The 26,473-nt window shown below is 37.9% G+C and overlaps 1 protein-coding gene across 3 annotated transcripts in view; it reads right to left on the bottom strand.

Annotated features, from left to right (window-relative positions):
* Positions 1–11,102, bottom strand: part of nkd1 (NKD inhibitor of WNT signaling pathway 1) — a 28,121-nt gene extending 17,019 nt beyond the window's left edge. For all 3 annotated transcript variants that reach the window (XR_014029658.1, XM_081359051.1, XM_081359052.1), the window contains exons 1-3: positions 10,963–11,102; positions 10,816–10,848; positions 10,487–10,626 (exon numbers count right to left, since the gene is read on the bottom strand). Coding sequence is in view for 2 of the 3 variants with exons in the window: in XM_081359051.1 (XP_081215177.1) it covers positions 10,487–10,626; positions 10,816–10,848; positions 10,963–10,987 (198 nt within the window). In the remaining variant the exon portion in view is untranslated. The remainder of the gene's footprint in view (positions 1–10,486; positions 10,627–10,815; positions 10,849–10,962) is intronic.
* Positions 11,103–26,473: the final 15,371 nt, after the last annotated feature.

Below are 26,473 nucleotides of genomic sequence, written 5' to 3'. Positions count from 1 at the left end.
GCCATAGCCTTGGAACGTCATCAAACCCTGGAAAACTTAATTAAGACAGTCGACTCTCTCTCTGTCGCCTTCTCACTCCTTCTCTGTCACCTTCGGTTTTCACACTCACAGACCAGTCCTAATCATATTAAAACCAGGAATAAAAGATGGAAGGCTTCAGCACTGTGAACGGCAGCCAACCAGAACCACTCCATTTTTAAGACAATTTAAGCCTTCACAAAGACACATGCACCTACAGGTGCCATATTTCACCAGCGAGACAATCAACCATGAACATATAGTCACGAGCGCTGACGGAAAAAGACTTGCAACTGAATTCCTGATTAATCTTCTGTGTCTGTTATCTTGCTTAAGCGTATACGGTTACATGCGCAGGATCTCTGGAGAGGGGATGTATATGCTAGCACAGCCCCCAGCACCGAGGGCACGGCAAAACCGGCCCTCGCTAGCTACGGGCCAATCCAAAAATGACTCCCTGTACTCCCCCCAGTACCCTACATACTTTCCTAAATGTGAGGATGAAAGCGTCTGGAGTGCAGTGACCTACATAAGCACTTCATACTTTATAATGAGCAGAACAGACAACCCAGACAACCTGAACTACTGACTGGAGTGTCAGTACTGCACTCTTAAAGGGACAGGTCACCCCAAACAAAATATATTCGGTCATCATTTACTCATGTCATTCCAAACCTGTATGAATTTATTTCTTCTGTCTTTTCTATTTTTTTATTTTTTATTTTTTTGGAACATGCAATGAAAGTAAATGTTTTGAACCCCATTCACTTTCATTGTATGCACAAAAACATCCTTCAAAATATATTTGTTTATGTTCCACAGAAGAAAGAAAGTCATGTGTACGAGTAAATGATGACAGACGTTTCGTTTTTGGATGATATCCCACACTGACCAATAAATAAGGCGATGTCTTGCTGCCTGTCTTGAATTTTGTGGGTGTCACACTCCGATTAAGGCTGCTAAAGAGGTAACAAATTAAATGACTCCCTCTGACTCTCGGATTCAGTGTCATCCGAGACATTGTAACACCCCATTTTGGCAGCTAATCAATGTGAAGAAAGAAGCGCCGTGCAAATGGAGACAATTGTATCAGGATTCAAATCATGGAGTGACTTCACCCTGTGCATGCGTGTGATATGTAGCCTATTTGTCCCTTCGGGGCTTGCCGTAGAAAGTATGTGTTCACGTGCGCCGGGAGCACTTGTCAGCTTCAGAGAAAAAAAGATTTACATTCTATAAACAGATTGTTGACACAATTTTCCTTATTTAACTATTCATTCAAGTTTAAGCGAATGCCAGGAAAGCGCTCAGTTACACAGCGTTTATGACAGACTTGTGTTTGATAGATTGCAAACAATATAGCTCACCAGTTCTTCAGTGTGATCTGGAGGAGAGAAAGAGCATTGTTCACTGCCAATGCCATGATATCCCACCACACCCATAAGAAAGTCAGTTGGGGCATTAACTCAGCAGGGCTGCATGATATTTGAAAAAACTGACATTGCGATATTTTGTTTTTCTGTGATATATATTGAGATATGAAAAAATTATTTGCACCCTGCCTGTAAATTCTATACATCATGTATGTACTCTGTTGCTGATGAGAGATGTTGGCGATTGCACTATGGACAGAGTAAACCGCCTCCTTGTCATTACTAACCTCTAACTTATAACACTACAGAATGTATTAACTGAAGTCAATATAGACAATCCCTAAATAATGTTGGGTTTTTTTTCAATTATGAATACTTTGGGGAAAAAAAGGGGGGGGAGGGGAGTCTGCTTTTATGTCCACACCAATATCAAAATCAAACCTAAACCCTTCGGTTTGGACTAAACACCACAACTGATCTGGTGTAGAGAACAGAGCAGAGCGATTTGCAGCAGATGGACTGTTAAAGATTTTAGTATACAGTCTGTGTGTAAAACAGCAGTTGATTCAATGTTTCAAGCATTTTATAGTTACAAGTCCATTTAATCATATAACCGCCCTGGCACAAAATGCCCATTCCACGCATTCAGAATCCAAAAACATCCTGTTAATTTACTGAATCACAGGTTTCTAAATCAAGGCAAGCTGAGCAACAGAAATGTAGTGGATGGTTGTGTTTGCAAATCCATGCTTCTGTTCAGATGGTTAGCTTACCTCCAACACAGGATGGAAAACACCACTTTCGTCTCAATACACACCTCTCATCAAACAGCCATAGTCGAAACAAGGGACAGATTAGAGAATACTCATTCAGCAAAGAGGAAGAAAGAGAGAATGAGCTGAGAAAGACAGTGGTGATCTTCAACCAAAACAGTGGTGAAGAAAATTTTTAGTCGTAAACATTACTACATAAGCCCACAAATAAACTTGTCATCACAGTCATATGACCTTTCAAAACATAACATTCCTAGTAATTAAAATAAGCATCTTTCTGTCATCAACAAACTGCTTTTGATGCAATGAACAGAACATATGAATAAATATCATAGCAATCACACATAATTTATTTGTAGACTGTAAAAAATGTTTTGTCGGGTAACCTAAACAATTTGTGTTTACAGTACGCACAACTCGCACATATGCCTTAACTTTTTTTGCACTAACCATTAGTTGACCCACAAGCTGACAAAATTGGCCCGGGCCGTTGTTTAACAGTAAAAAAAAAAAAAAAAAAAAAAACGGAATACGAAACAACAACAAACATCTGGAGATGCAACAATAGATGCCCATGTTGACAAGCGTTTGTGTGAGAGCGTTAAGAGATTCTCAAAACTAGAGATTCTAGTTTAAAAGAGTACAAATAAATTTGTATTACTTAGCCTATACCTTCTGGAGACAAATAGCACACTCTGGACAATGATGAAACTTTCTATTATGCATGCATTGAATGCCTGTGTTTGTGAATGCTGTTAAATGGAGTATACATTGCAATATATTCATAAAGTCAAACAAAGTGCATATGTGTACGCACATCCATGTGTTAATTGTGTGAAGTATGTGTACATGTATTACAGTGTAGGCTAAAAGGCCATGTAAACAGGTCAGTTGTGTGGGGTTTATAGATGTTGAGTTTGGCTAAGAAAGTGATTAGCAAAACACTGACTGCTCAATACCAGCTTCATTTGGCCGTCGCTGTGTTTGGAGTAAGTGTTGTGTCTTGTATCCTCGAAACTGGTGATTAGACCGTAACCTTGCATATGCATCTGTACAGTTCATGCTCTTTTTTATATTGTCTTTGCAAAGTGGACACAAATAAATCATTATGGTGTGTGTGTGGGCAGCTGCTTGTGTCTGTGTCTGTAGAGGCTCCTTAGTAATTTCTCAGATGAGATTAACATTGCAAACATTTCCTCACACATTACCTCATCCACATCAAAGTGCTCTATGCTTATGTCACCACACACTTACTGACCACAGAAACACACACACACACTAGCCTTTCTTACTCGTATACACACTTTCTGTCACTATAGAGATATGGATCATATCTACTAGTTACAGAGATCTTAACAAATGCAGATTTATTAAACTGGATGTAAACATGATTGTATTTATCAAGTATGTTTGATCGTGTATTTTGAGCATTCAAAGACCATAAAATGACTTAACAAATGTAGTAGTTTATATTAAAAAAAAAAGTTGGGGCAGGATGTGGGCAGTTCCTCTTTCTTAATGGAGAATATAGGCAGACATTACAAATACAGGAGCTAGAAGGACACTTTTACATCCCAACACAGACTATATGACTAAAACAACAGTCAGTATCACTGATAGACTCAAGAGAAAGAGGTTGTTGGCAGAATAGTTAGTGAGAGATAAAAGCATCAATCTTATCAGTTTGCAGGCAACAACAGGACACTTACTGAGCTAAAATGATGCAAACATAGTACTGGTGAGGCTATGCTCTCATTTTCTAGAGACACTAAAAGCATGAAAGCTGCAGAGAGAGAGAGCGCGCTTTGAAGCACTGAAAATGAAGCAGCGCTCCCCCGTTTGTTCTACTCTCTCTTCCCCTTAGGTGATCCCTCCTTTACCCTCTCCCCATTTCCCCTCTTCCTTTTCTTTTTAAAGGCAGAGAAAAGGAATAACTAAGCTGCCCCAAAAATACAGAGAAAGACTTTTCAAACATTGTGTTTGAAACTCCAGCCTGTTTCCTCTCTGAAGGACTTTAAACACCAGAGTAACAGAAAGCTGGAGATTTGTGGAAGTCAGAGATTTATCAAATCCTTCAATATGACTATTTCATAAGCACTCTAAACACAGATAGATAGCAATAAAATTATGAATTAAACAGGGTAACAAAAAAATCCCTGCTATTTGTTATTACTGTCTCTTAAAAAGTGATAAGCTAATACAAAAAAAAATTATCAAAGAAATTTGGGAACAGTATGATCTTAAAGTTTTTGAAATAAATAAGTATCTTATGATCACCAAGACTGCATGAACTTGATTAAAATAATAATATATTAATGTTTTATTGCAAAATATTATTAAATTTTTTATAATAACTGTTTACTATTTGAATGTATTTTAAAATATAGTTTATTCCTGTGATGGCAGAGCTGAATTTTCAGCATCATTACTTTAGAGTCACATGATCCTTCAGAAATATGCTGATTTGGGGCTCAAGAAACATTTCTAATTATAATCAATGTTAAAAACAGTTGTGGTGATAAATATTTTTTTACAACTGTGATACAATTTTATGATTTTAAATATGTTTGTAAATACATATTAGTAGGCTAAATGTTTATTTACAGATAGCAAATCAAGTATCTCATTCTTCCCTTTGAAGTACGGAAGAAATATAAATGTGTCAGAGCAGCTGAATAAATAGGGGTGTTGAAGAGGTTGGAATAACACTGTCCTCAGCTCTGCTGCTTGTGCCTGTGGTTGAGTGTGTGTGTATGTGTGTTTAAGGAAATTTGGAAAACACAGCCCAATTCTCAGCTGTTAATCCTGGCAACTCAGTCCACACATTCCCACCATGCACTTTGATCTCTAGAGCACATCCGGACAGACGTGCTTTAATGCACAACACACACACACACACTTTCTCTCTCTCTCTCTGATGCACCTAGCCAGGCGCCATCCTAGCCTCCAGCCCACCCCCATGACACACATACCTGAACACTATTTTTACACACATACTTACATACATGCATTACTCATAGTTGAATGGAAAAACACATACAAAACATGGGGCAAATCATTTAAATCACCTACAACTGAGATGACTGCAATGCTTTCCATGTGTACTTACAAGCCAGCATTGCATGTCTACTAACCAAGAGTAACTCGAGAAGAAAGTCTAGTCACCTCAAAGCTGCTTTTCAAGTTCCACATCTCTTTACAGGTTATCCCAACATAGATGCCGTGCACAAGCTGATATTCCTGATACAGACTCATTCATAAACCTCAATGAATGAATCAATGACAGTCAATGCATTTAAATAGTTTAATTACAGTATAAACAATAATCTGTCTTTTTCCAGCTCTTAAGCTCAACTAAAATAGCGCCAGTACGTTTATTACGTTTCTTACTAACAGACCTAGATAATGTGATTGTAGTTCCGCTTCGCCCAGCATTTATACATTTTAATGAGACTACAGTTGGCCTTGAAATTGTAAACTTTGGGGCCACTAAGAATTTTTTAATAATTAATAGTTTTATTCAGCAAATCGATCAAATGTGACAGTAAAGACTTTTACAATGTTGCTAAAAAAATCCTATTTTAAATAAATTATGTACTTTTGAACCTTCTATTCATCAAAGAAATCCTGAAAAAATGGGTAAAACTTTCTGCATTTTAAATTTTTCAAAAAATTGCAAAAAAAAAAAAAAAAAGTATGTTTTCCCATGAGGACCAAAAAAAGATGTCCCCTCAAGCTCAATAATTACTGGTATTACTATCCTTGTGGGGACATTTGGTCCTCATACCGTAGGGTTTACCCGGTACACATACACAAACACACACAAAGTATGGAAAAGAAATGTGCTAAATGTTTTATTTCCTCAGTTCTGAACAGACAGATATGTTTCAGGATGTAAGAAAAATGGTGTGAGTTCAGTCTGTAGCAGTAATGTTAACATTAAACAATGTCAAATACTTGATAGAGTAGATGACAGAGCAGCCACCAGCAGGTCCCTTTACTATTCTGGTCCTGGAAGAACTCTGTTCCCCTCCTCCCTTCTTGTCTCTTATCCTATTTTCCTTTCTCATAGGAGCCCCTCAACAGCCCTACACTGGAGCCAGGTGCTGTCTCACTCCCCGGAGGCACCCTCTTCCCTTTTCTTTCTCTTTTAGACAGAGAAAAAACATGGCTTTTCTCTTCCGCCCCCACCCTCTGTCTTTCAATCTCTTTCTGTCATCCTTTCTTAACCAGCCCTGGAGAGACATGGTAAAGCTGACGTCTAGAACAGAAAGAGAAAAAAGTCTAATGGTAAGTGCGTGACAACTACACTTGAAGCTTAAAGTGAAAGAAATACTTTGGATATTGTGAAGGGAATAAAAGAGACAAAGGAATATAGTGCATACACTGTCAGTCTTTGTGCTACAATAAAGAAAACTCTGAAGTAAAGACAGCAAGAAAAAGAAAAAGTGTGCATGTTGTCTGGAAGGGTTTAAATAGTGATCTTTGGAATCCAAAAAATTTCCCCAAAAGTTCTGAAATTCCTGAAGAAATTATTTTTAGAATTACAGTTCTCTGTTTGATCTGGGCTTCAAAGTGTTTGGTCCCTGAGCGATACTACACAGAGTGATACAGAATGCTTTCAAAGTCATGATCAAGCCTGGTTTATAGTTGACCTATTGGCCGGTTTTGACTGTGGCAGAGATTATGTTTAAAGCTGTGATGTCTGGTTTGCCCTAGTTTAGAACTGCTGTGCCAACTGGTTTCAGAGTGGTTTTCAAAAGCCACATTTCAAAGCAGTAACATCGTCTGGTCTTGGCACTTTGATTCTGACTGATTTTAGAGCTATGATGTTGAGTTTCTTCTTTGATAGTGTTATTCGGACAGGTTTTAGCGCTGTGGTGATATCTTTTTTAAGAAGGTCTGGTCTCTGTTTAAATGATGACTAGCTGAGGTTCACTACAGCTTGGTAATGGGACTAACACACATAAACACGACTGTTAGCCCCACATTGATAAAAGCTGCACCACATGACAGAACATCAATCAATCAGTTTTAAAGGAACAAGAGCATCACTGCAATGACTTTAGACCAGAATACAAAAAAGTGAAACAGTAGGTCCGAAAAGTTGCATAAAGAGGACAGGAAATGATGGAGCTAGACTTTAATTTACTTTCCCACATGAGAACCAGAGCTCAACCTGCTAACAGCTAGGCCACAAATCTGACCCTCACCTCTTTTTAAACAAGACCCTATAGTGTAATTTACAAAAAGGCACAGGACCAATGCAAAGTAGACTGGAAAATGGGCAGTTCTACATAAGAAAGTTGTGTGTGTGAAGGCTAGTTAACACCGCACAACCCAACACACTCATCAAACAGGTTCCTGACTCCGACTCCCCACCATCCATACCATCTGAACCACATTAACAACACAGACACACACAACTGTCCACACAGCTGCTATAAATAAATAACTGTCCAGGTAGCCTCTATTAGTCCCAGTATCAGCCTGCTTTTATGAGTGAGGTTTATGCTTTCTTCATGCTGAGGGAGTGAGGTAATTCTTCTTCAACCAGTCCATGGCTTTTCTCAGTAAGAAAGAGAAATCTTATATAAGTACTAGATTGTTTAACTTAAGTAATTACTTTTGACAAGCTCATTTTATAATATATGTAGTATAGTATCAACATCACGGTAAAATATCTCCGATTCAGAAGATCAGGAAATAAGTGGTGGCTACATTAAAGCTCAAGAAACATTAAGAAAACAAATGAATAAATAAAACAGGAAAAACACATTTTCGGTAAACTCCACACACCAATCAACATTTCTCACTAGAATAATAAAAATAATGGTTGAAACATTCTCAAATAGTTCACTTGCAATCTAAAAAGGGGGAACCAACAAAGGGATGCAAATCCTCCTTCCAGCTAAACCAGCCTCAAATTTCATCACTCCATAAAATATTAAACTGTTCTGGAGATTCTTTGTAATGTCAAAACAAAATAAGTATTTAGAAATAAATATTTATGATTTCAAACACCTTCTCGCCTCCTCTCATTCTTTCATTCCATCACTCCACTAAGCTCATGTGATTAAAAAGATTGTTCAAATGTTTGAATTCTTTCAGTAGGGATCCTTTCCCAGTCTGAACAAATCACTTCACACCAACTGGGAAAACACACACTCCTCGGTGCTATTGTTTCTTAAACTTCTTATTAGTACATCAGAAGAAAAACAAGCGGGTAGGCTATTGTTGGACAATTCCTGGTTCATTTGCAGACTATCATATTGATGGAATGAAATGCAAGGCAAATGTTAAAATAGAAAACTTTTTGGCTTTAAAGTTAAGTGTGGTGAAATCCGAATACCTAAATAAACAACAGGTAAACCAATGAAGTCATTTCAGACTTTGTAACTGTTGTTCAGTGCATTATGATCTCTCCAGCTACAATAAAACTTCCTTCTCACAGTAATAAACATCAAACTGTGTGAACTTTGTGCGTTCCGTGCACCTTAAACTTATTTTCTCCCCTTTAAAACACAAGAGCTAAAATCCACACTTCACAATTTCATTGCAAAGTCTTTGTTTGCAGTGCAGCATTATGCATGCCATCTTACATGCCAAATCACTGTTTATTGCCATTACTTTTTTAGTGATTTGAGAAGAAATCAAATGCAGCATTTCTCCAGGAACATTCCTGATTCTGAAAATTTGTGTTGTGTTTGGAAGTCCACATTTGAGGATTGGGTTTTAAGAGGCTGTGGCTGTACTCTCCTGCTGTTTAATATTTCCTCTCTCTCTCTCTTTCTGTCACTCTCAGCATTTCTTGCTATCTCTCCAACCCTTAAAAAAAAATCTTTCGAGACTCCACAACAGCCCTTGACCAAAAGAGGCTTACTCCGAGGTATTTCCAGAGGATTTCTCCTCTCCAAAACGACAGTGCTCTTACGTGTTTACTAGGATGCCAAATCTGAGACAGACTGGCCCTCCCTCCACCCCTCTCTCTACTTCACAATACAGCGCTGTCACCAGCCTGTCAGCCTGCAATGCTTTCAACCCGCCGTGATCTATTACCTACAGAGAGAACTTGCATCTGTTCCTAGCCCTCACACAGTTCTTCCCACCACGTTCAAATAAACCATTTACCCATGTGAGCCGCCAGTGAAAAGTTGATGCGCCTTTTGTCTAAACACGACTGCTATAACATTTTCCTTGTTGGGCAAATTCAAGATTCAAACGCACAACTTTTTTGCTTGCAATATAAAGACGTTAATATTCAAATATATACTTTCAAATACACATTCCGCCTTTAGGATAGCAAACGTATTTGGGCTATTTATTTAGCCTACCCATTGATATTTCCCCTCAAAATGACAGCCTGAACCTGTCTGGAAACCTGATTTTACCTCTTCCTATCATTCAAAGGAATAACAACACAAAATCTCCTCCTCTGGCTTCAAAGGCAGCAGCTGAAACCGTGGAGAGCGTTTTAACAGACATCATTAAAGGGAAACGTGTATTCAGAGAGTGTTTCTCCTTTAATCACGGCTGGTAATAACGCCGCTGGCTTTCATATGGGCTCAAACTACAGTGTTTCCAGAGAGTAAACTATTGTTCTCGATGACGTCACAAAACAATGCCAAGATCGTTTTCAAAGCGCGTGAATTGGGTGGTCTAGTAGCGCGTGTGGCCTCGAAGCAACGCGAATATCAACGACAACCGAATACGGGTAGCTGTCATGTAATATTTCCATTAACGTAACTTCTATTCAACATCGACATTCTAAATGTAGCCTACACTCGCGCAAAGAAAAATTTACTAAAATAATTTGAAGTGGTCTTGTGATATAGCCTAATAAATACATTTTAAAATGACAAATATTTAATTTAGTTTCTCAATTAATTCGAGGTCATATAATTGCATAGAATTGGAATTCTTTGTTTAACATAGCCTAATTTTAGATCAATTATAGCACGTCACATCGCAGTACACCGCTAAAACTGCTCGATATCATGTCAACTGCCCATAAGCAATTAATGTAGATCAATAGAAAGAAAAAGAGTTGAATTGCGACAGTTGTAAACGGTGTTGTCTTTATCACAACAAAACAAAGTTTTTGATCAGTTAAAATACGAACTTTCAACTGCAAACAGCTCAGTTGCTTGCTTCAAAGTGCGCAACATTTCTCCATAAAACTTAATACCCAAACAGTTGATTCTCGTGTCTTTAAATGCAATAAAGAGCGACGGCGAAGCGCAAAGGTCACTTAGTCCAGCTTTCTGAAACTCCAAAATCTTCACACGTGTGATAAAGAAATTATTAAAGCCGATGACGTACCCGTGGAGACTGTCCGCAGGTATTTTTCTGCTGGCAGTCCTGCTGTTGTGCACGAGAGCTCGAGCAGTAATACTTCTGCTTAACCATCCAGTCATCCAGTCCTTTCCTCGCCAAACATGCGTTAACTACAAAACTATCGCCTAAACAGCAAGAAAACACAATTTATACATATGTTTACAACTATTACAGTCTATGTACCAGTTAAACAGTTTTCAAATATAGTTTCTAACGCTTTTCTTTTTGTTTTCGCCAAATGTTTAACGGTGCTGCTTTGTTTTATCAATAACATAAAAAGCGTTATTAGTTGTATAATGAATAAGTGTACTCACCTTCAGGACTCTCCCTCGCTTTACAAATAGCAGCTTTGAAAAGGAAAAATATGTCGGATAAATGTAAGCTATTACTCGAAAGAACTATATCACAAGTGCTTTAAAATCAAAGACTTGCTCTACAACACCAAAGAGATGCCGTCTTACCATGTTTGGAATGAAGTTTACCCATTTCTCTGCATCGGAGAGCAATTGAGAAACATCAGAAATGAAAAACAATCCAGAAGGAATGCGATATTTGTGAGCGTCCGTAAAGAAGAGCGCGCGGGCTCCGTACACATCCAGCAACGGCGGAGGATCGAGTGATCTGCAGCTCCAGCGGACGAGACGAGAGGCGCTCCAGCCACTCAGCGAGCGTGATTGACGCCTCGCGCAGGCCGCCTCTCCTTCCGTCTGATTGGACCGAGGCGGCACATGAAAGGGAAGCGGGATTCTTTTGGAGTCTCCAAATATAAAAAGAGCAGCGCAAAGCCCCCCGTGGGCGCCATGGGCAGGAAGGACGTCAGCTAAACACGTCCAGCCGAGCGGACACCAATCGCTGGTTTGGACAAGAGCTGAATAACATTAAAGAGTGAAAAACGATTGACTGGATGAACTGTAAATTGGGCTCTGGGCACAATTAGCTTAAAACTTTACTACAATGTAATGTTTAGGCTAGATGAAGAAAACTCACAGATAAAAATGATATGACTGAAATGACTATCTATCTATCTATCTATCTATCTATCTATCTATCTATCTATCTATCTATCTATCTATCTATCTATCTATCTATCCATCTATCCATCTATCTATCTATCTATCTATCTATCTATCTATCTATCTATTTATATCGATTCATCTATCCTTCCATCCATCCATCCATCCATCCATCCATCCATCCATCCATCCATCCATCCATCCATCCATCTTTCTTTCTTTCTTTCTTTCTTTCTTTCTTTCTTTCTTTCTTTCTTTCTTTCTTTCTTTCTTTCTTTCTTTCTTTCTTTCTTTCTTTCTTTCTTTCTTTCTTTCTTTCTTTCTTTCTTTCTTTCTTTCCTTCCATCCATCCAACCATCCATCCATCCATCCATCCATCCATCCTTCTTTCTACAAATCTACAAATCTTTATGACAGTATTAACAATTATAATATTGCCAAAGCATATAAGGCACTTATAGGCCTATAGCACTAAAATGATCAACACTGGTAGAAAATACGATCCTTTGGTTAAAATAAAAAATTCAAATGTAGCCTTTAAAATTCAAATAAAAAAAAGTAAATATGTAAATGTAGGTGATACAGTATAAGACATTCAAAGACTATTTGGGAAAAATAACAACAACAACTTTAGCTCCTCCAATCCCTAATACCCTTTCTCTCTCCACAGTGCATTAAGAAGCCACAGCTTGACACCGGGACATGCAGGTTACACCACTGATACCAAGAGAGGGAAGAAAGGAACAGAAGTCATCTCTCATACAAATCAGCAGCATAAGATGATTCTTTCACTGTGCACAATGTTCTACCGATGACAAACGCACAGTGTGTTTGTGGTGAAGCTCACCATGCTTTTGAGAAACCCATTTCTTTGATTCCAACTTGTCTACTGGCAATGGCATCATTTCATTGTTTAAAATGGATGCAGTCTTGAAAAAACATCCTGCAATATCTATAAAGAACAAGTGCAAGTGCAAACAACTGGCCATAAGCAAGCAAAGTGTGACATAAATAAAGTACTAATATTAGGTGCCAGACATAAACAGACATGCCAACTGAACAAAACGTTCTAATGAAATCTGAATGAGGTTTGAGAGGGTCTGAAGAAAGACATTCCAGTGGATCACTCTCTACTGTACAAGGAGAGCCTTTCCCAGGACAAGTCGTGCATGTCCGTGGTCTTGGAAAAACTCATCCTGATACAAACATGTGCATATGCCAGAGTGGGGCATCAACACCACAGCAGATTTTACATCCTGTCTCTCAAAGCACAGGATTTTGGTTGGCTTTGAACCGACACACACGTATATACAGGCACAGAGATGAGCATGTTATTACACCCTGTAATACACATATTTTTTCTCTCTCTCTTGCTCAAACACTAACACACGCAAGGGCTGGGAACCAGCCGGCTAGTCGCTTTGACACACTTCCTGTGCTTTGAAGCGGCCAGCGGAGAGATGGCTTTTCCCATCATCGCCTTTGAAGCCTGCGTGAGGAGGAGGTTGTGTGTGTACATGATATGGGGGAAGGGAGGTACTGACATTAACTCATTGTAATGGCTCATCAGTTGTTGTTTTTTTGCTAAGAAACAATTAAAGCATCGTGTAGCGGTTTTCTTCAGAAAGTTCTTGTCATTTTCAATATCTGATCTATAAATGATCTGATCTCATAACCCTTCCTGTGGCTCTTCTCATGATGGTCCTCTCAGTAATTATGCGGTTACATTCCAAAATGGTCTTGGAAACATAATAAACATAATCCATATTCTATCGCTTTAAATCACCTGTAAACATTTCAGCAGATAGACCGCAAGAGGAGGACAAGGCCAGCAGCTGTGGAGTGTTCAGTGGACACGTGACCGTTGCTTTTTTCTTGCGGGACAAAAGAGTGCTGGGTGTGTGAGAGGGCAGAGGGCAACAGTCCTGCAGTACAGTGCAGAGTCCTGGGACGGCTGCAGAATGGGGCTTTGTAAAGACCCAGCATGCTGTGTGTCAGAAGAAGGGGGCCTGAGACAGTTGTGTGTGTTGGGGGAGGGTGGTGAGAGACAGCAGGCTGGCATGTGTGTAGTGTGTATGCCCACTAGATTAGCACCATGACCCTGTTGTGCAATGAGTGCAGATACAGTCAGAAGATGGGCTTCTCACGTGATGGGTAACACAAACCACCATGGCCACAGCACTATATTATTTACTGCATAATTCCTAAATCTTAAAGGGATAGTTGAAACAAAAAGAATCAAATTTGGTCATGTCATTCCAAACCTGTATGACTCTGTATGAAGAATGTTTTTGTCCATATAATGAAAGTCTCTGGGATCCACTAACTTTCCACAACATTGGACCCCAATAACTTTTAGCATATGAACAAAAAACATTTAGCAAAATATCTTCTTTTGTCTTCGGCAGAAATAGTCATGCCAGTTTGGAACGACATGGGGTGAGTAATTTATGACAGAATGTTTATTTTGTGGTGACTTAAATCTTTAAGAAAGCCTGAAAACAACCTAATTTAAATATCAAACTTGCTTAAAATTGCTTAAAGGACAAATCATTAAAGGCTCATTGAAGCCCAATATAATGTATGCTGTGCTCTAGGAGTAAAGCATCTTACTGGATAAGCTTATTTTTTTTAAAGGTTCGTCTTGTAATTAAAAGGATGCTGATGTGGTGTTTTATCTTGTGGGCTCCTGGTGTAAAAAGGGGAAACTGTGGTGTCCCACTTAAGAATGCCGTTTTATCTGATGAGGCACACACAAACATCCAGACACATACACATACTCCAACACATGTAGGGCTCCTCATAATCAGGCATCACAACCAAGAGTGAATAACACCAGACGTTAACGCTGGTTAATGCAGATGCATTTACACGCACTTTAAAAGCACAATTTCAGTTGAACTAAAGCAATAATAACTACTTTAGTCTGACTGAAATCACACCAGTCTGGTTTTTGTCAATTCAGACTAACAGATAATGTGATTTTAATTTGGCTTCATCCATCATGTATAGCACGTTAATCGGACAACAAGTGGCATTTGAGAATGGTTAATGTGTACTTCATGGTTATTGATGCCCTTTTTGTTCATAGGTCGCAGCTAGCTTAGCTTCATTAGCTTTAATCAACACTTTTTTCTGACCTTTATGTGCACAAAGTAAATATAGCTCTCTCTTACTGATCTAAGAACAATTTTCCAGCCTAAATTCTTAAGCATTACTAGCAAAATCACGAAACGGATCACACGGAGGCGTAAAAGTAAAACTTCTCCCAAAGCGGTTATCTGAGTGTGTGTCCCCTCTCTGAGCTATATGTGCCCTGCACTGGCTGGTTTTGAAGCAGTTGGGGGTTTTTGCCCCATCCAAAATGAGGACACAATTAGAGCGCTGAGCGGAGAACAGTGGGGATCCCTCTTTGAAGTGCGGATCAAATAGAAGAGCCGCATGGTTTTGTTCAGAATGACAGAGCTGGCAAACTCACCACAGCACGGCTAATAGAGAGAGCGCTTTATGATGCTCGTTAATTATCCTTTCTGTCACAGGCCATAGAGAGGAGGAGAGAAAGGAGAAAGGAAGGAAGAGAAGGACAGAGTATGAAAGAAAGCTACTGTAATGGCATTGTGGGTGGACGTAGGTGAGTGGTAGACTGCATGCGGGGAACACTGAGACGGCTGGAGGGAAACTGCATGTGGTGAACAGGAGAAAGACAGACATGATGAGGAAGTAAATGTTGCTTAGTAAGAGTTTAAACAGAGTTTGTTGGTTATTTTGAATGAAGCAGATGGTCAGAGACAAAGACAAAAATGGTAAACCAGAAATAATGTCAACAGGAAGAACTAAACAGGAAGCAAAAGTGGAGGGAAGAAACAAAGCAAAGGGAAGCTGGAGATAAACAGTTTCCTGAGATAAGAGGTGCCACCAAGACAAATCCATGCTTGAAAGTGAGATACTCCCCTGGGGCCGCAGCACCACAGCTTCAGAGAAAAAAAATCCTGCTCCTGATCCAAACACTGGCCATCCAAAAACATCCTATCCTCTCTCTCTCTGTTACTCGCTCTCTCTTAGCTTGTTGCTCTCCGAAGTGACATATGTCCTTCAACATAGCAATTTCAACAAGTCTATAAAACACTGACTAATGAGTGTTTAAAAAATCCACAACACAATTGCTGAAATAAATTGCAAAAAGTTGCACAAAAATTGCTAAAACAAAGAAAATGTTCTGCTTATTATACTGATCTGAAAACTGCAGAAATTAACCAGATTACTTTGATGTCTTCAGCTGCATTAATATTAAACTAAAAGTCCATAGTTGTTGAAAGTATACTTGACTTGTCTTTTTCATCATCAGCACAGTCCGCTGATGTCTGCGCTGTGTGAAGACTTGTGCAGTGCATGTGAGAGTGATTTGAGCGTTTGAAAAGAATGGTCCACGAAAGCATCTATACGAGCTCACGGTCAAAAGAGTTTACTTTGAAAGGCTTAAGCACTCAACTGTGCGCGAGATGCGGAAAATTAAGTATACCTGGTCTTTAAGAGCAGTTTAAATGTCAGGATACATGTTTGGGTTTTTTTAAGTACAATATTTGACCTTTCGCCTTTTACTACATTGTTGGTGCAATGTTGGTGTGGAAGATGCAGTTTTTCTCAAAGGAGTCAAACGGAGGTGCAGATGGCAGTCATCCCTGGATATGTGAAGAAAGAGAGGAAGGGTGATAATATGTCCACGTGTACACTGCATGGAAAACTCAGTAGGATGATTGTGTGTGTGGAATGTCCTCGTAATGAGTTCAGCTATAGCATGAAAAGCAAACAGTACAAAAGAGAAACAGATTTTAGGGAAATATTTTGTGAAGCTCCCATGACACTATAATTTCACTGAACTCTTAAATGTGATTTTTAAAAAATGAAAGGATGGAATAAATACCTTACTTCTAAGTAAATGTCTTGAATTAAGTGTCCATGTTCTTATAATCAATGCATGAATTAAACAATGTTTACAACTAAGCACAAAGAGACTCTGGACCTTCTTTCTGGAGCTATTTGCAATCTTGACTTTAACTGTTATATGAAGCACACACAAAAAAACTCACGTGCATGACGCTATTTCTACAGGGGGAAGACTACTGCAAGCAACATTGTTAAACATACGCTTTAAAAACATTTTTTAATTAAATGTTTTATTTCTGTTGGTGGTGCGTGTGGATCTGTAGATCTGCGATGCAAAAACATTCGGAGAGCAAGCAACAACTTTCGTTCCTGCTCTGATTGCCGCAAGACCACGCCGAACGTGGTTAGTGCGTATTAAAAATCAGGAATGGTGAGATAGCCTAACATTGCGCTTAGTAGGCCTATACGCACGATCAAACCAAATTTAGCTGATCAGCCGATGAAGTTAAATCCCGTCTGCCCAACGTGCTTCCCATAATGTTTGAGAATAGGAACAGAAATAGGCTGAGAATAGGCAGTCTTATGTGTTTGTTCAAACTCGTTCGACGACATTAACATACACTATGAATTAAAGGGGTGGTTGATTATGATTTCACTTTTCTAACTTCAGTTAGTGTGTAATGTTGCTGTTTGAGCATAAACAACATCTGCAAAGATACAATGCTCAAAGTTCAAAGCAAAGGGAGAAATTTTCTTTTAAAGAAATTGCTTTTTAAGGACTACAACAAACAACTGGTAGGGACTACACTAGCTTCCTTTTAGTGACATCAGGAACCCTAAAATTGACATAAACCTCAGGAACGCGATTTAAAGATCATCATAACGGAATACGCTAATCAATGACTAGAATAGTCAATTAATAATAATAATCAACTAACCATTCAGAATTGTTGTCTACATTTTGTCACTTCTTCTTGAGTCTCACCATCTCCGGTTTGAACATAAAAGGCTAAAAGTCTTTGAAATTTTCAGTGCATGTCTGTGTGTGTTTTCAGTGCATGTCACATGGGATGTTGTAGCTCCGCCTTCTGTGCTGGGAGCAGCAGCTCATTTGCATTTAAAGGGACACATACAAAAACTGTGCGTTTTTGCTCACCCTCATAAAGTAACAATTTTAACATGCTATATAAAAATATCTGTCGAGTATTTTGAGTTAAAACTTTACATATACACTCTGGGGACATCAAAGACTTATTTTACATCTTGTGAAAAGGGCATTATACCACCCCTTTAAGCAATCTGGTCAATGCGTTTTTTTGACTAGCTCTGGAAGTGATTGAAAGTGGACAAATTTCCGCAATTATGGACGCAATTACACCAAAATGTCCGTTTTGTCGAGTATACTCAAAAGAGCAGACTGAGCAGTCTTTTAAATGAACGTAAATAGTTGTGAGATCTCTGTCAGCAGTGGCAGAACTTAAAGGGACAGCAGCCAATGAAGCCAGTAAAGATAATCAAAGAACAAAGGGAACAGAGAAAATTACTCACTGCTCTTGACTAAAGAACTTTTGTAACTTTAATAAGGATTAATCTATGTATAATTTAAACTGTTTGCTAACTGTATTCAATTTCTGTAGATTTCCTACCTGTTAGAAAAATATTTAAAATATACTGTCTTTGTTTCTACATTAAATTATTACATTATAAAATATATTAAAAATGAACGTTTTTTTTAATGGTGATTAATCATGATTAATTACAGAATTAATTGTTAATCTAGTTCATTTTTGCAATCGATAAAAATAAATAAAAAAGAAACATGAATAAGTCTTATGTCACATAGACTTATTCATGGCACACATTAACAGGCAATTAATGTGTATTTAGCCTGCCTCTGCCATCCAGCACCCCCTATAATCGCCCCCCAAAACACCCCACTTTCTCACTTTTTTTGAGAAAGTATTAGGTTAGACAAAAGAGATTATGGAGTGACAGGAGAAACGTCAAACTAGCAGCTATGCAGGAAATTAGTTGCATGTGGAAACGATCTGGGAAAACTTGGGAAAACAAAACATTTTGACCACAGAATGTTGAATGTTGTATTCAAATACAACAGCTGTATTTTTTCCATATATTCACATATCAAATTGTCATCTCTTTCTAAGGTTTGAATCGTTCTCCTTTTCTGTCAATACTCTCTTCTCTCTACAGTCAGAACCAATTTGAAGGTATAAGCCGAAGAGGACGAAGCAATAGTGTATGTTTAGTTGTGTGTGTGTGTGTGTTGATCTGGGACCTTGTCCTTTGCGAGAGGAAGTTACAATTTCCTCTAGGATTTAATCAAAATGCCTGGCAGGATCTCTCACCTCTACCCAGAATCCCTGCTCCCCCTGACACATTCAGCAGATGTGTGTGTTCCTTTGCCTGCGTGTGGACTCACCTTCCCTTTTAATAAACCACTTGACTTTTGTGTGACTGACTGTGAGCATGTACGTGCACATGCTCTACTGTCATGACCTGCCATTGGCCTTCTGTGAGAATTCAGAGGACCTTGAGGAAGAAAAACATGCTTTAGTCTCACGCACAGCCTGGGTCAGCTCTACTGTACTGAATACATGGCACATTCAGCTCTTCTACTTTAAATAGCATTACAGTGCAAAGAATGTTTACAATCTGTGTGCATGTTTCAAATTGCCTAACCTGTTCACCACTACATATAGAAATCATTTTGCTCAAAGCTAATCCGCCAAACCTTAACCCATAACACATTGAAACAGGAAACATTGTTTGTACTTTACTGTTATTCTAAATTATTTAAAGCTCTTTATCCATCAAAGATAAATCTCAAATGATTAAGAAAGAATTTCTCAAATTTAAATGACACTACAGTTCAAAAGTTTAGGGTAGGTAAGATTTGATGTTTTTGTTTTTTATCATTTTTTGTCAAATGTTAGTCAAAGTTTTGTATATGTAAAACAACTAGTTTAGTTTTACATGACTATCCACTTTCTCTCTCTCTCTCTCTGACCCCTTAAGTCACAAAATTATTACTACAAACTTAATGTGTAGTTGCAAGTACAGATTCCTACTAAATATCCCGTATTAAGACCCCTTTAAATGTTTCTATTCCTATTATTAAAGCACCATTAGATGCAACCTTGTCCAGAGATTTTCATAACATTTCTTCTTCAAGAATTAATTAAAAAAATATATTTTATTCTTCTATAAAGCATTTAAAAACCAAAGACAAAATTAATACATAGGGCCTAATTCTCAGCACACATAATAGCAACAGTATGAGTGTGATTGGAGTCAAACGATCGTGCAGTTATTCATATATAATATATATATATATATATATATATATATATATATATGCTAAATATATTTTGACTACATGCAGTGTCAGAGTAGTTCTATTGTTTGAAAACTATTTAAAGCATTGTGTTCAAAATGACATGAATAGGTGTGATTTTTTTTGGGAGATTTGGACTGAAACTGCACACAGGGCTGGAGCCCATTGCACAGAATCAGTTGGACTAATGATTTAAAAAATGTATACATTTTAATGTATAATTAATGTATTTAGAATTAGAATTTAAACATAATTGTAAAATATTCATTTAAAAATGTAATAATTATTTATAATGTATAATATATTATAGAAAACTGGACTTAGATAAAGTTAGACTGATTATTGTAAATTGTGTCTTAACATGATGACAATGGGAGAAGAGAACAGGAGAGCATATGTCTAAGAAACAGAAGAGACAGCAATGAAAAGAGGGAATGGTGGGAACGACAGATGTATGAGCATAAGAGGAAGCAAAGGTCTAGTAAGCCAGCTGTTTCATGGCCTAAGAGAATCATTAATCCAGGACATGTTTTGTTCTTCAATGGACAACAGATAGGCCTACTTCATAATGAATAACCAACCAAACGATACTGAGTGTCTCAATGCATGCTTCAGAGTGTGATTGAGAGATTTACTGCTCACCGTAAAATCTGTATCTATCTATCTATCTATCTATCTATCTATCTATCTATCTATCTATCTATCTATCTATCTATCTATCTATCTATCTATCTATCTATCTATCTATCTATCTATCTATCTATCTATCTATCTATCTATCTATCTATCTATCTATCTATCGTTAAATATCACAGTTTGGCAAATTTGTAAGAGTATATCTATGTGAACAAAATCATTTTACAATTTTACAAAAATCACTATTTGAACAAACTAGTTTAAAATAAATGTAAAAAATGTGGAAATAGATGGAGAAGGCTGATAGTATAATTATTATTATCATCCATAAACCTGTACTGCTAAAACTGCTATAACTGATTATTAAATAAATGTATAAAAAGAAGCACCCAGATCTTTGATTGAAAGCTATTTCTTTCTCTCAATTTTCAGTTTCATCATCGGTTGCAATATTGCCAAAGCATCAATGACAATTAAAAGAAAAGAAAAATAGTAATAAAATTCAAAGGGTCCTTGTTTCTAATGGTGTGGCATTCCAAAAATGTACTGTTTGAATGGGCTTCCTCTCCTAATAAAGGTTTTTTATAGTGTAAAAAGTTTGTTCACACTTTAGATTAGGGTCCAATTCTCACTGTTAAATAACTATTAACTGTTGACTTTTGCCTCAATAAACTCCTAATTGATGTTTATTAATAGTTAGTATAGGTAGTTGGTAAGCTTAGGATTAAGGGATGTAGAATATGACCATGCAGAATAAGGCTTTCATATGAGCTTTATAAGTACTAATAAACAGCAAATATCCTAGTATGCATGCTAATAAGCAACTATAGTTAATAGTGAGAATCCTGAACAAAAGTGCTACCAAAAATTTCTAGATTATTAAAATGTTCTTCAAACTCAAAATGGCTCTTCTGGCATATCTGTGAAAACTCCTCTTTGGAACCTTTATTTAAGAATGTAGTATAATTTGCATTTGTTCAGTTTCAGGCAGAACAGGGAAGATACTCCATGCTCTCTCATTCTCTCTGCTGGTGAGATGGTGCATTTAAGTGCTCTGAGGAAAGTCTCCATGAGCTCACTAATACACACAGGGTTCACTGACCCTTGAAGGAAAGGTCACTATGCGGTGCCCTGATGTCCAGCATGAGCCCACCCAACTGAGTGATCCTTGAGGAATACACCCACACACACACATTCCCTAGAGAAGAGAAGAGAAGAGAAGAGAAGAGAAGAGAAGAGAAGAGAAGAGAAGAGAAGAGAAGAGAAGAGAAGAGAAGAGAAGAGAAGAGAAGAGAAGAGAAGAGAAGAGAAGAGAAGAGAAGAGAAGAGAAGAGAAGAGAAGAGAAGAGAAGAGAAGAGAAGAGAAGAGAAGAGCTTTCCTCATCCAGGAGGATGATGCAGTGATTGATTGATTGATTTGGTTTTCCTATGTGATGATCCAGTAACAGTAAATTAGCGTGGTGTTTATAGTGAGCGAGAGGGCAGGAGGGATGCGTGAGAGAGTGCGTGTGAATGGAGGGGAGGAGGTGTGGGAGGATTCTTCTTAAGGGCCTGGTGATGTCATCTGAACCCGAGCATTAGGCTAGTGTTGTGTTGCCCCTTCAAGGCCTGGGAAAATGTTCCTCGGAGTGCGACAGTGTCTCTGTGTGTGTGTGAGTGTGAGTGTGAGTGTGTGTGTGTGTGTGTGTGTGTGTGTGTGTGTGTGTGTGTGTGTGTGTGTGTTAGGTCATGTGTTTGTGAGAGTGTGTGCCTGTACTAAGGGAAAACAAAGCCTGAACAAAGAAACAATGCCATTCTAAGTATTCCCTGAAGATGAGGGAGGGAGAGAAAGGGTAAGAGAAAGGAATGTGGGAAAGATGGAAAGGGAAAATGAGACATGGATGGGTGTTTGTTGAGATGTTGAGGGCTGGTTGTTGGTTTACTATTAAATGCTCCAAAAAATTGATAACAGACCAAAAATAAATAAATAAATAAAATAAAATAATCTGGAATGCTTGGAATGAATTCATGAAATGTAAAATAATGAACAAGTCTGTCCTTCTCAGGGTTTTACATGTAATTGAGGGGGTGAGGTCTGAGCTCTCCGGACGTGGTCGTGATGCTAACCAGCCCCGATCTATCATAAAGAGAGACTGAGTGAGTGAGTGTGTGTGTGTGTGTGTGTGTGTGTGTGTGTGTGTGTGTGTGTGTGTGTGTGTGTGTGTGTGTGTGTGTGTGTGTGTGCCGGGGCCTTCTCTGAAGGTTTTCTTCTCATGTCTCAGCTGCGTGGAGGAGAACATCTGGAGAACGTATGGGCCTGTTCTATTAGGCCTGATTTTCCCCCTTTACATCCATTCTTTTTCTCTTTCCCATGATCTCTCCACTTCAATCTTTCTCATACTGCAATCCTTCTCATACTGCTAGATGTTTTTCACCATCTTTTTCTTATTCACCAAAAATAATCTATCCATAATCTAATTTAAAAATACACACACACATTATTCTAATAAACGAAAAATGGCATCAAAGCTGTTTAATTTTGTACTCTGCAATGAGTCAGGTTAGATAAATATTGAATTTGAGATGAAAACGATGCTAGACGACGTATCTGTACGATGGCATGCACTGCAAGGTCCTAGATCATTTTCACAACTATCAACTTTTTTTGAAAGTTTTATGGAGTTTTTGCATACTGAAAGTTTTTTTTTTTTTTCAGAAAGATGTTTCATCAGTTGAAAAATTAATATCTTGATAAACAACAGTACAATCCACTGAACGCACTCTATCCCTCATAGCCTTGTTTTCATTCCTGTCAAACATTAAATATGGCGCTACCCTGACTAAGGTCTGTTGTGACCAATTAGATTTAGATTGGGATCGTCTTAGAGCTTAGAATATTTTTATCAACCTTTTATCATCTGTTTTTAAAGGTGAAGTTAGGTAATGCCTGTGTTATTAGGATCACTAAAAAAAATTATACACATCATCTATGACGTAACATTAATGAAAACTTGCAGGACTTGCATGCAGGATCAAAATAAAATGTGCTAAAAACAAAAAGTAATCAGTCACCAAACATCAACCTATATAGGCCTAAATTATTTAGCAATAGCGGTTATGATTAAGCCAAATTATGTGCTTCATGGTACTAAAAAAAAAAAGAATCACAAAACAAAATTAAATACTTTTATGTATGCCAAATAAAAAGAAATTACAGTTATTTAAACTCCATCTCAGCCAGCCGGTTGCCTTTTTGGTCTTTTACTGAAACAGTATATAATATGAACTAATAAAAACAGTAATGACTGGCTCTGCAGTCGAAGTTGACCTTTCCAGTGTTTATAACAATCCATCAAGTTATCCGCAATGTCTTATGTTCTCTCTTTTCAAAGGCTCCTGAACTTTGATCCTTCCCCATTAACTCTGCCATAATCCCAGATGAATATTCTAATATACCGATATGAGTTCAAACCCTCTCACTTTATGTTAAATCAGAGGAATGCTTTTCAAAACATCACTCCCTGCCAAACTGAAAATGGAAGCCAGTCAGCCATGAAAAATAAAGAATGCAGGAAAGTGAGCGAGAATGTGACCAAGAGATGCAGAATGGAAGAAAAACACAAGAAGAATTATGAAGATAATTCTTTTTTTTTTTTTGTCCTATTTCTTTTTTTTTTTACACTCAGAATTCCAAGGATCCTGCGAGTTTGATCATTACACTACTGGGAAAGAACTTACTGGCAACTACTGTAATTTATTGTATAGTTTTACATTCTATGTCTCCTTGTCACTTTTTCTTATTAAGTCTATTAATTTAGCAGATGCTTTTATCCAAAGTGACTTACAAATGAGGAACAGTGCAATCAATTTATCATACGACACAACAATATATGCTGCACTGAAGTTTCAAGTTTCAAGTGTAAGTTAGAGTAGCTAGAGCAGAAGTGAAATGAAGAAATGAAAAAACGTAAACTATTGTTCAAAAGTTTGAGGTCGTTCATTTTTATTTATTTTTTTAAAAGAATGTTTGCTCTTATGCTCACCAATGCAGCATAAATTAGAAAAGAAATACAATAAAATCTGTGACATTGTGAAATATTATTACAATTTAAATTACCGTTTTATATTTTTATATATTTTAAAGCTTAACTACTCCTGTGATTTCCTTCAGAAATCATTTATTAATATGATGATTTGCTGCTCAAGAAACATTTCGTTATCAATGTTAAAAACAGTTGTGCTGCTTAATATTTTTTTGGAAACCATGATACATTTTATTTCTGGATTCTTTGATGAATAAAAATTTCAAAAGAACAGCATTTATTTTAAATATGGAAATGATAAATGTCTTAAATGTCACTTTTGATCAGTTTAGTGCATCCCTGCGGAATAAACATAATCTGAGGTATTTAAAATGGTAGTGTAGATACCAAACATGAATCTTTCATAATTCTCAGTATTTGGCCACTCTGGTACATTTTAAAATATAATTTCAATAGCGCAATCTGTTCAGTATAACAGGCTCATACTGCAATGAAAAAAGGTACAAAAGCTGTCACTGTGGCGGTACCTTTTCAAAAGGTACACCTTTGTACCTAAAGAGTGCATATTAGTCCCTAAAAGGTATATATTGTTACCAAAAGTGTACATATTAGTACCTAAATGGTACATATTAGAGTCATTAATATGTAAAGGGTATATTAATACACTTTTGAAGGGTACTGTCCCAGTGACAGCTTTTGTACCTTTTTTTCTGAGAGTGTACTACAACATGCAATGCCCATACTACATACTAGGCTAATTCTCACTCCGCACTAAGCAATGCTCTGTTCTGCAAAGTGTGTTCAGTCTGTTTCCCGGGTTCTCCCAGTTCTCTGGCTGCTGTTGCTGCCCCACAGCAGGTTTATTTAGTGGAGGTCTTTCTAGCAGGTTTAATAACCCTCTGAAGCCCTTTCCCAACCGTGAGTGTTCTGAGGATTTTTCACTGGATGTGTGTGTGTGTGTGTGTGTGTAATTGAGAGCAGACGCTGAGGGGCCTGTGGCCTCTGCGTGTTTCCACAGTGATGTCAGCTCTGGCGGTCTGTGGGCGATGGGGAAATGTGCGGCAGAGCGGAATGTCTGGGAGGACGCACTCTCTCTCTTTCTGTATTGTTTCCTATATCTGCTATTGTCTCAGTCGAACCCATGCAACAAGTTCATCTCTGACGCATTCTCTCGTTTTATCGCTACCTTACTTTAAAAAAAAAGAAAGAAAGAAAGAAAAAGAAGAGTAGACTATTACGCAACAATTGACAGTTGTTTGGAAAGAGCATCTTGTCAAATTAAGGGCAATTATGTCTGACTGCTGAGGCTGTAAATCTGCTCCTGTTAGGATATTTGTGTTCCACATACTTCACTGTAATATGAGATATTATTCCACCATGCACAAGTGGGATTAGTGAAGAAAATTAATACATACAGCCAAGCTTTTGGTATTCCCTTAATGTGACAAACCCCCTCAACTAAGCAGAGCGGAGACCTTAAGGGGAACCAATAAACACTGCCTTAATTACTCTCTCTCTTGTTTCCACTCTGTGATTTTTAAATTTAAATATCTCATTAGGCTCTCTGTAGACTGCAGAGCTCAAACTGGGTAACAGGGATTTAAACACACACAACATACAGATGAACACATGCATCCAGACATGCACACGCTCCCAGCGTGCAGCACACATCATCTTCTGTTTCTGCCCTGACCCATTTCAGCATGCTTTGGATCATTTGCATGTGAGGATGCAGGAGATGAATGCCAAAATCAACATCAGTTATAGCTGTCATCATCTAGCAGCCAAAACAGCTGCGGCTTTGAACGGCACTGCAGAGGCTTCAAACACGGGTCCCTTTAAAGCACAGCTCTATACAGACTAAAGGCCAGGCTGTTTATAGACCACACATATCCTTTCTACCACAAACATAACCAGTATGATGACCTCTGCAGAAGATTACATGAACTAATACGTGGTTATTAAAATGCGGAGTGACACTTTGTTAGTGATAAAAAAAAAGGAAAAACAATGGTGTTTGTCTATACATGAAAGACTGATCTCACTTTTTAAAAATGAGGTG

This window comes from Scardinius erythrophthalmus, assembly GCF_964197995.2.
Source record: "Scardinius erythrophthalmus genome assembly, chromosome: 2".
Classification (NCBI taxonomy): domain Eukaryota; kingdom Metazoa; phylum Chordata; class Actinopteri; order Cypriniformes; family Leuciscidae; genus Scardinius; species Scardinius erythrophthalmus.
The sequence above is the reverse complement of the archived record's forward strand: the minus strand, read 5'-3'. Positions and strand labels throughout refer to the sequence as shown.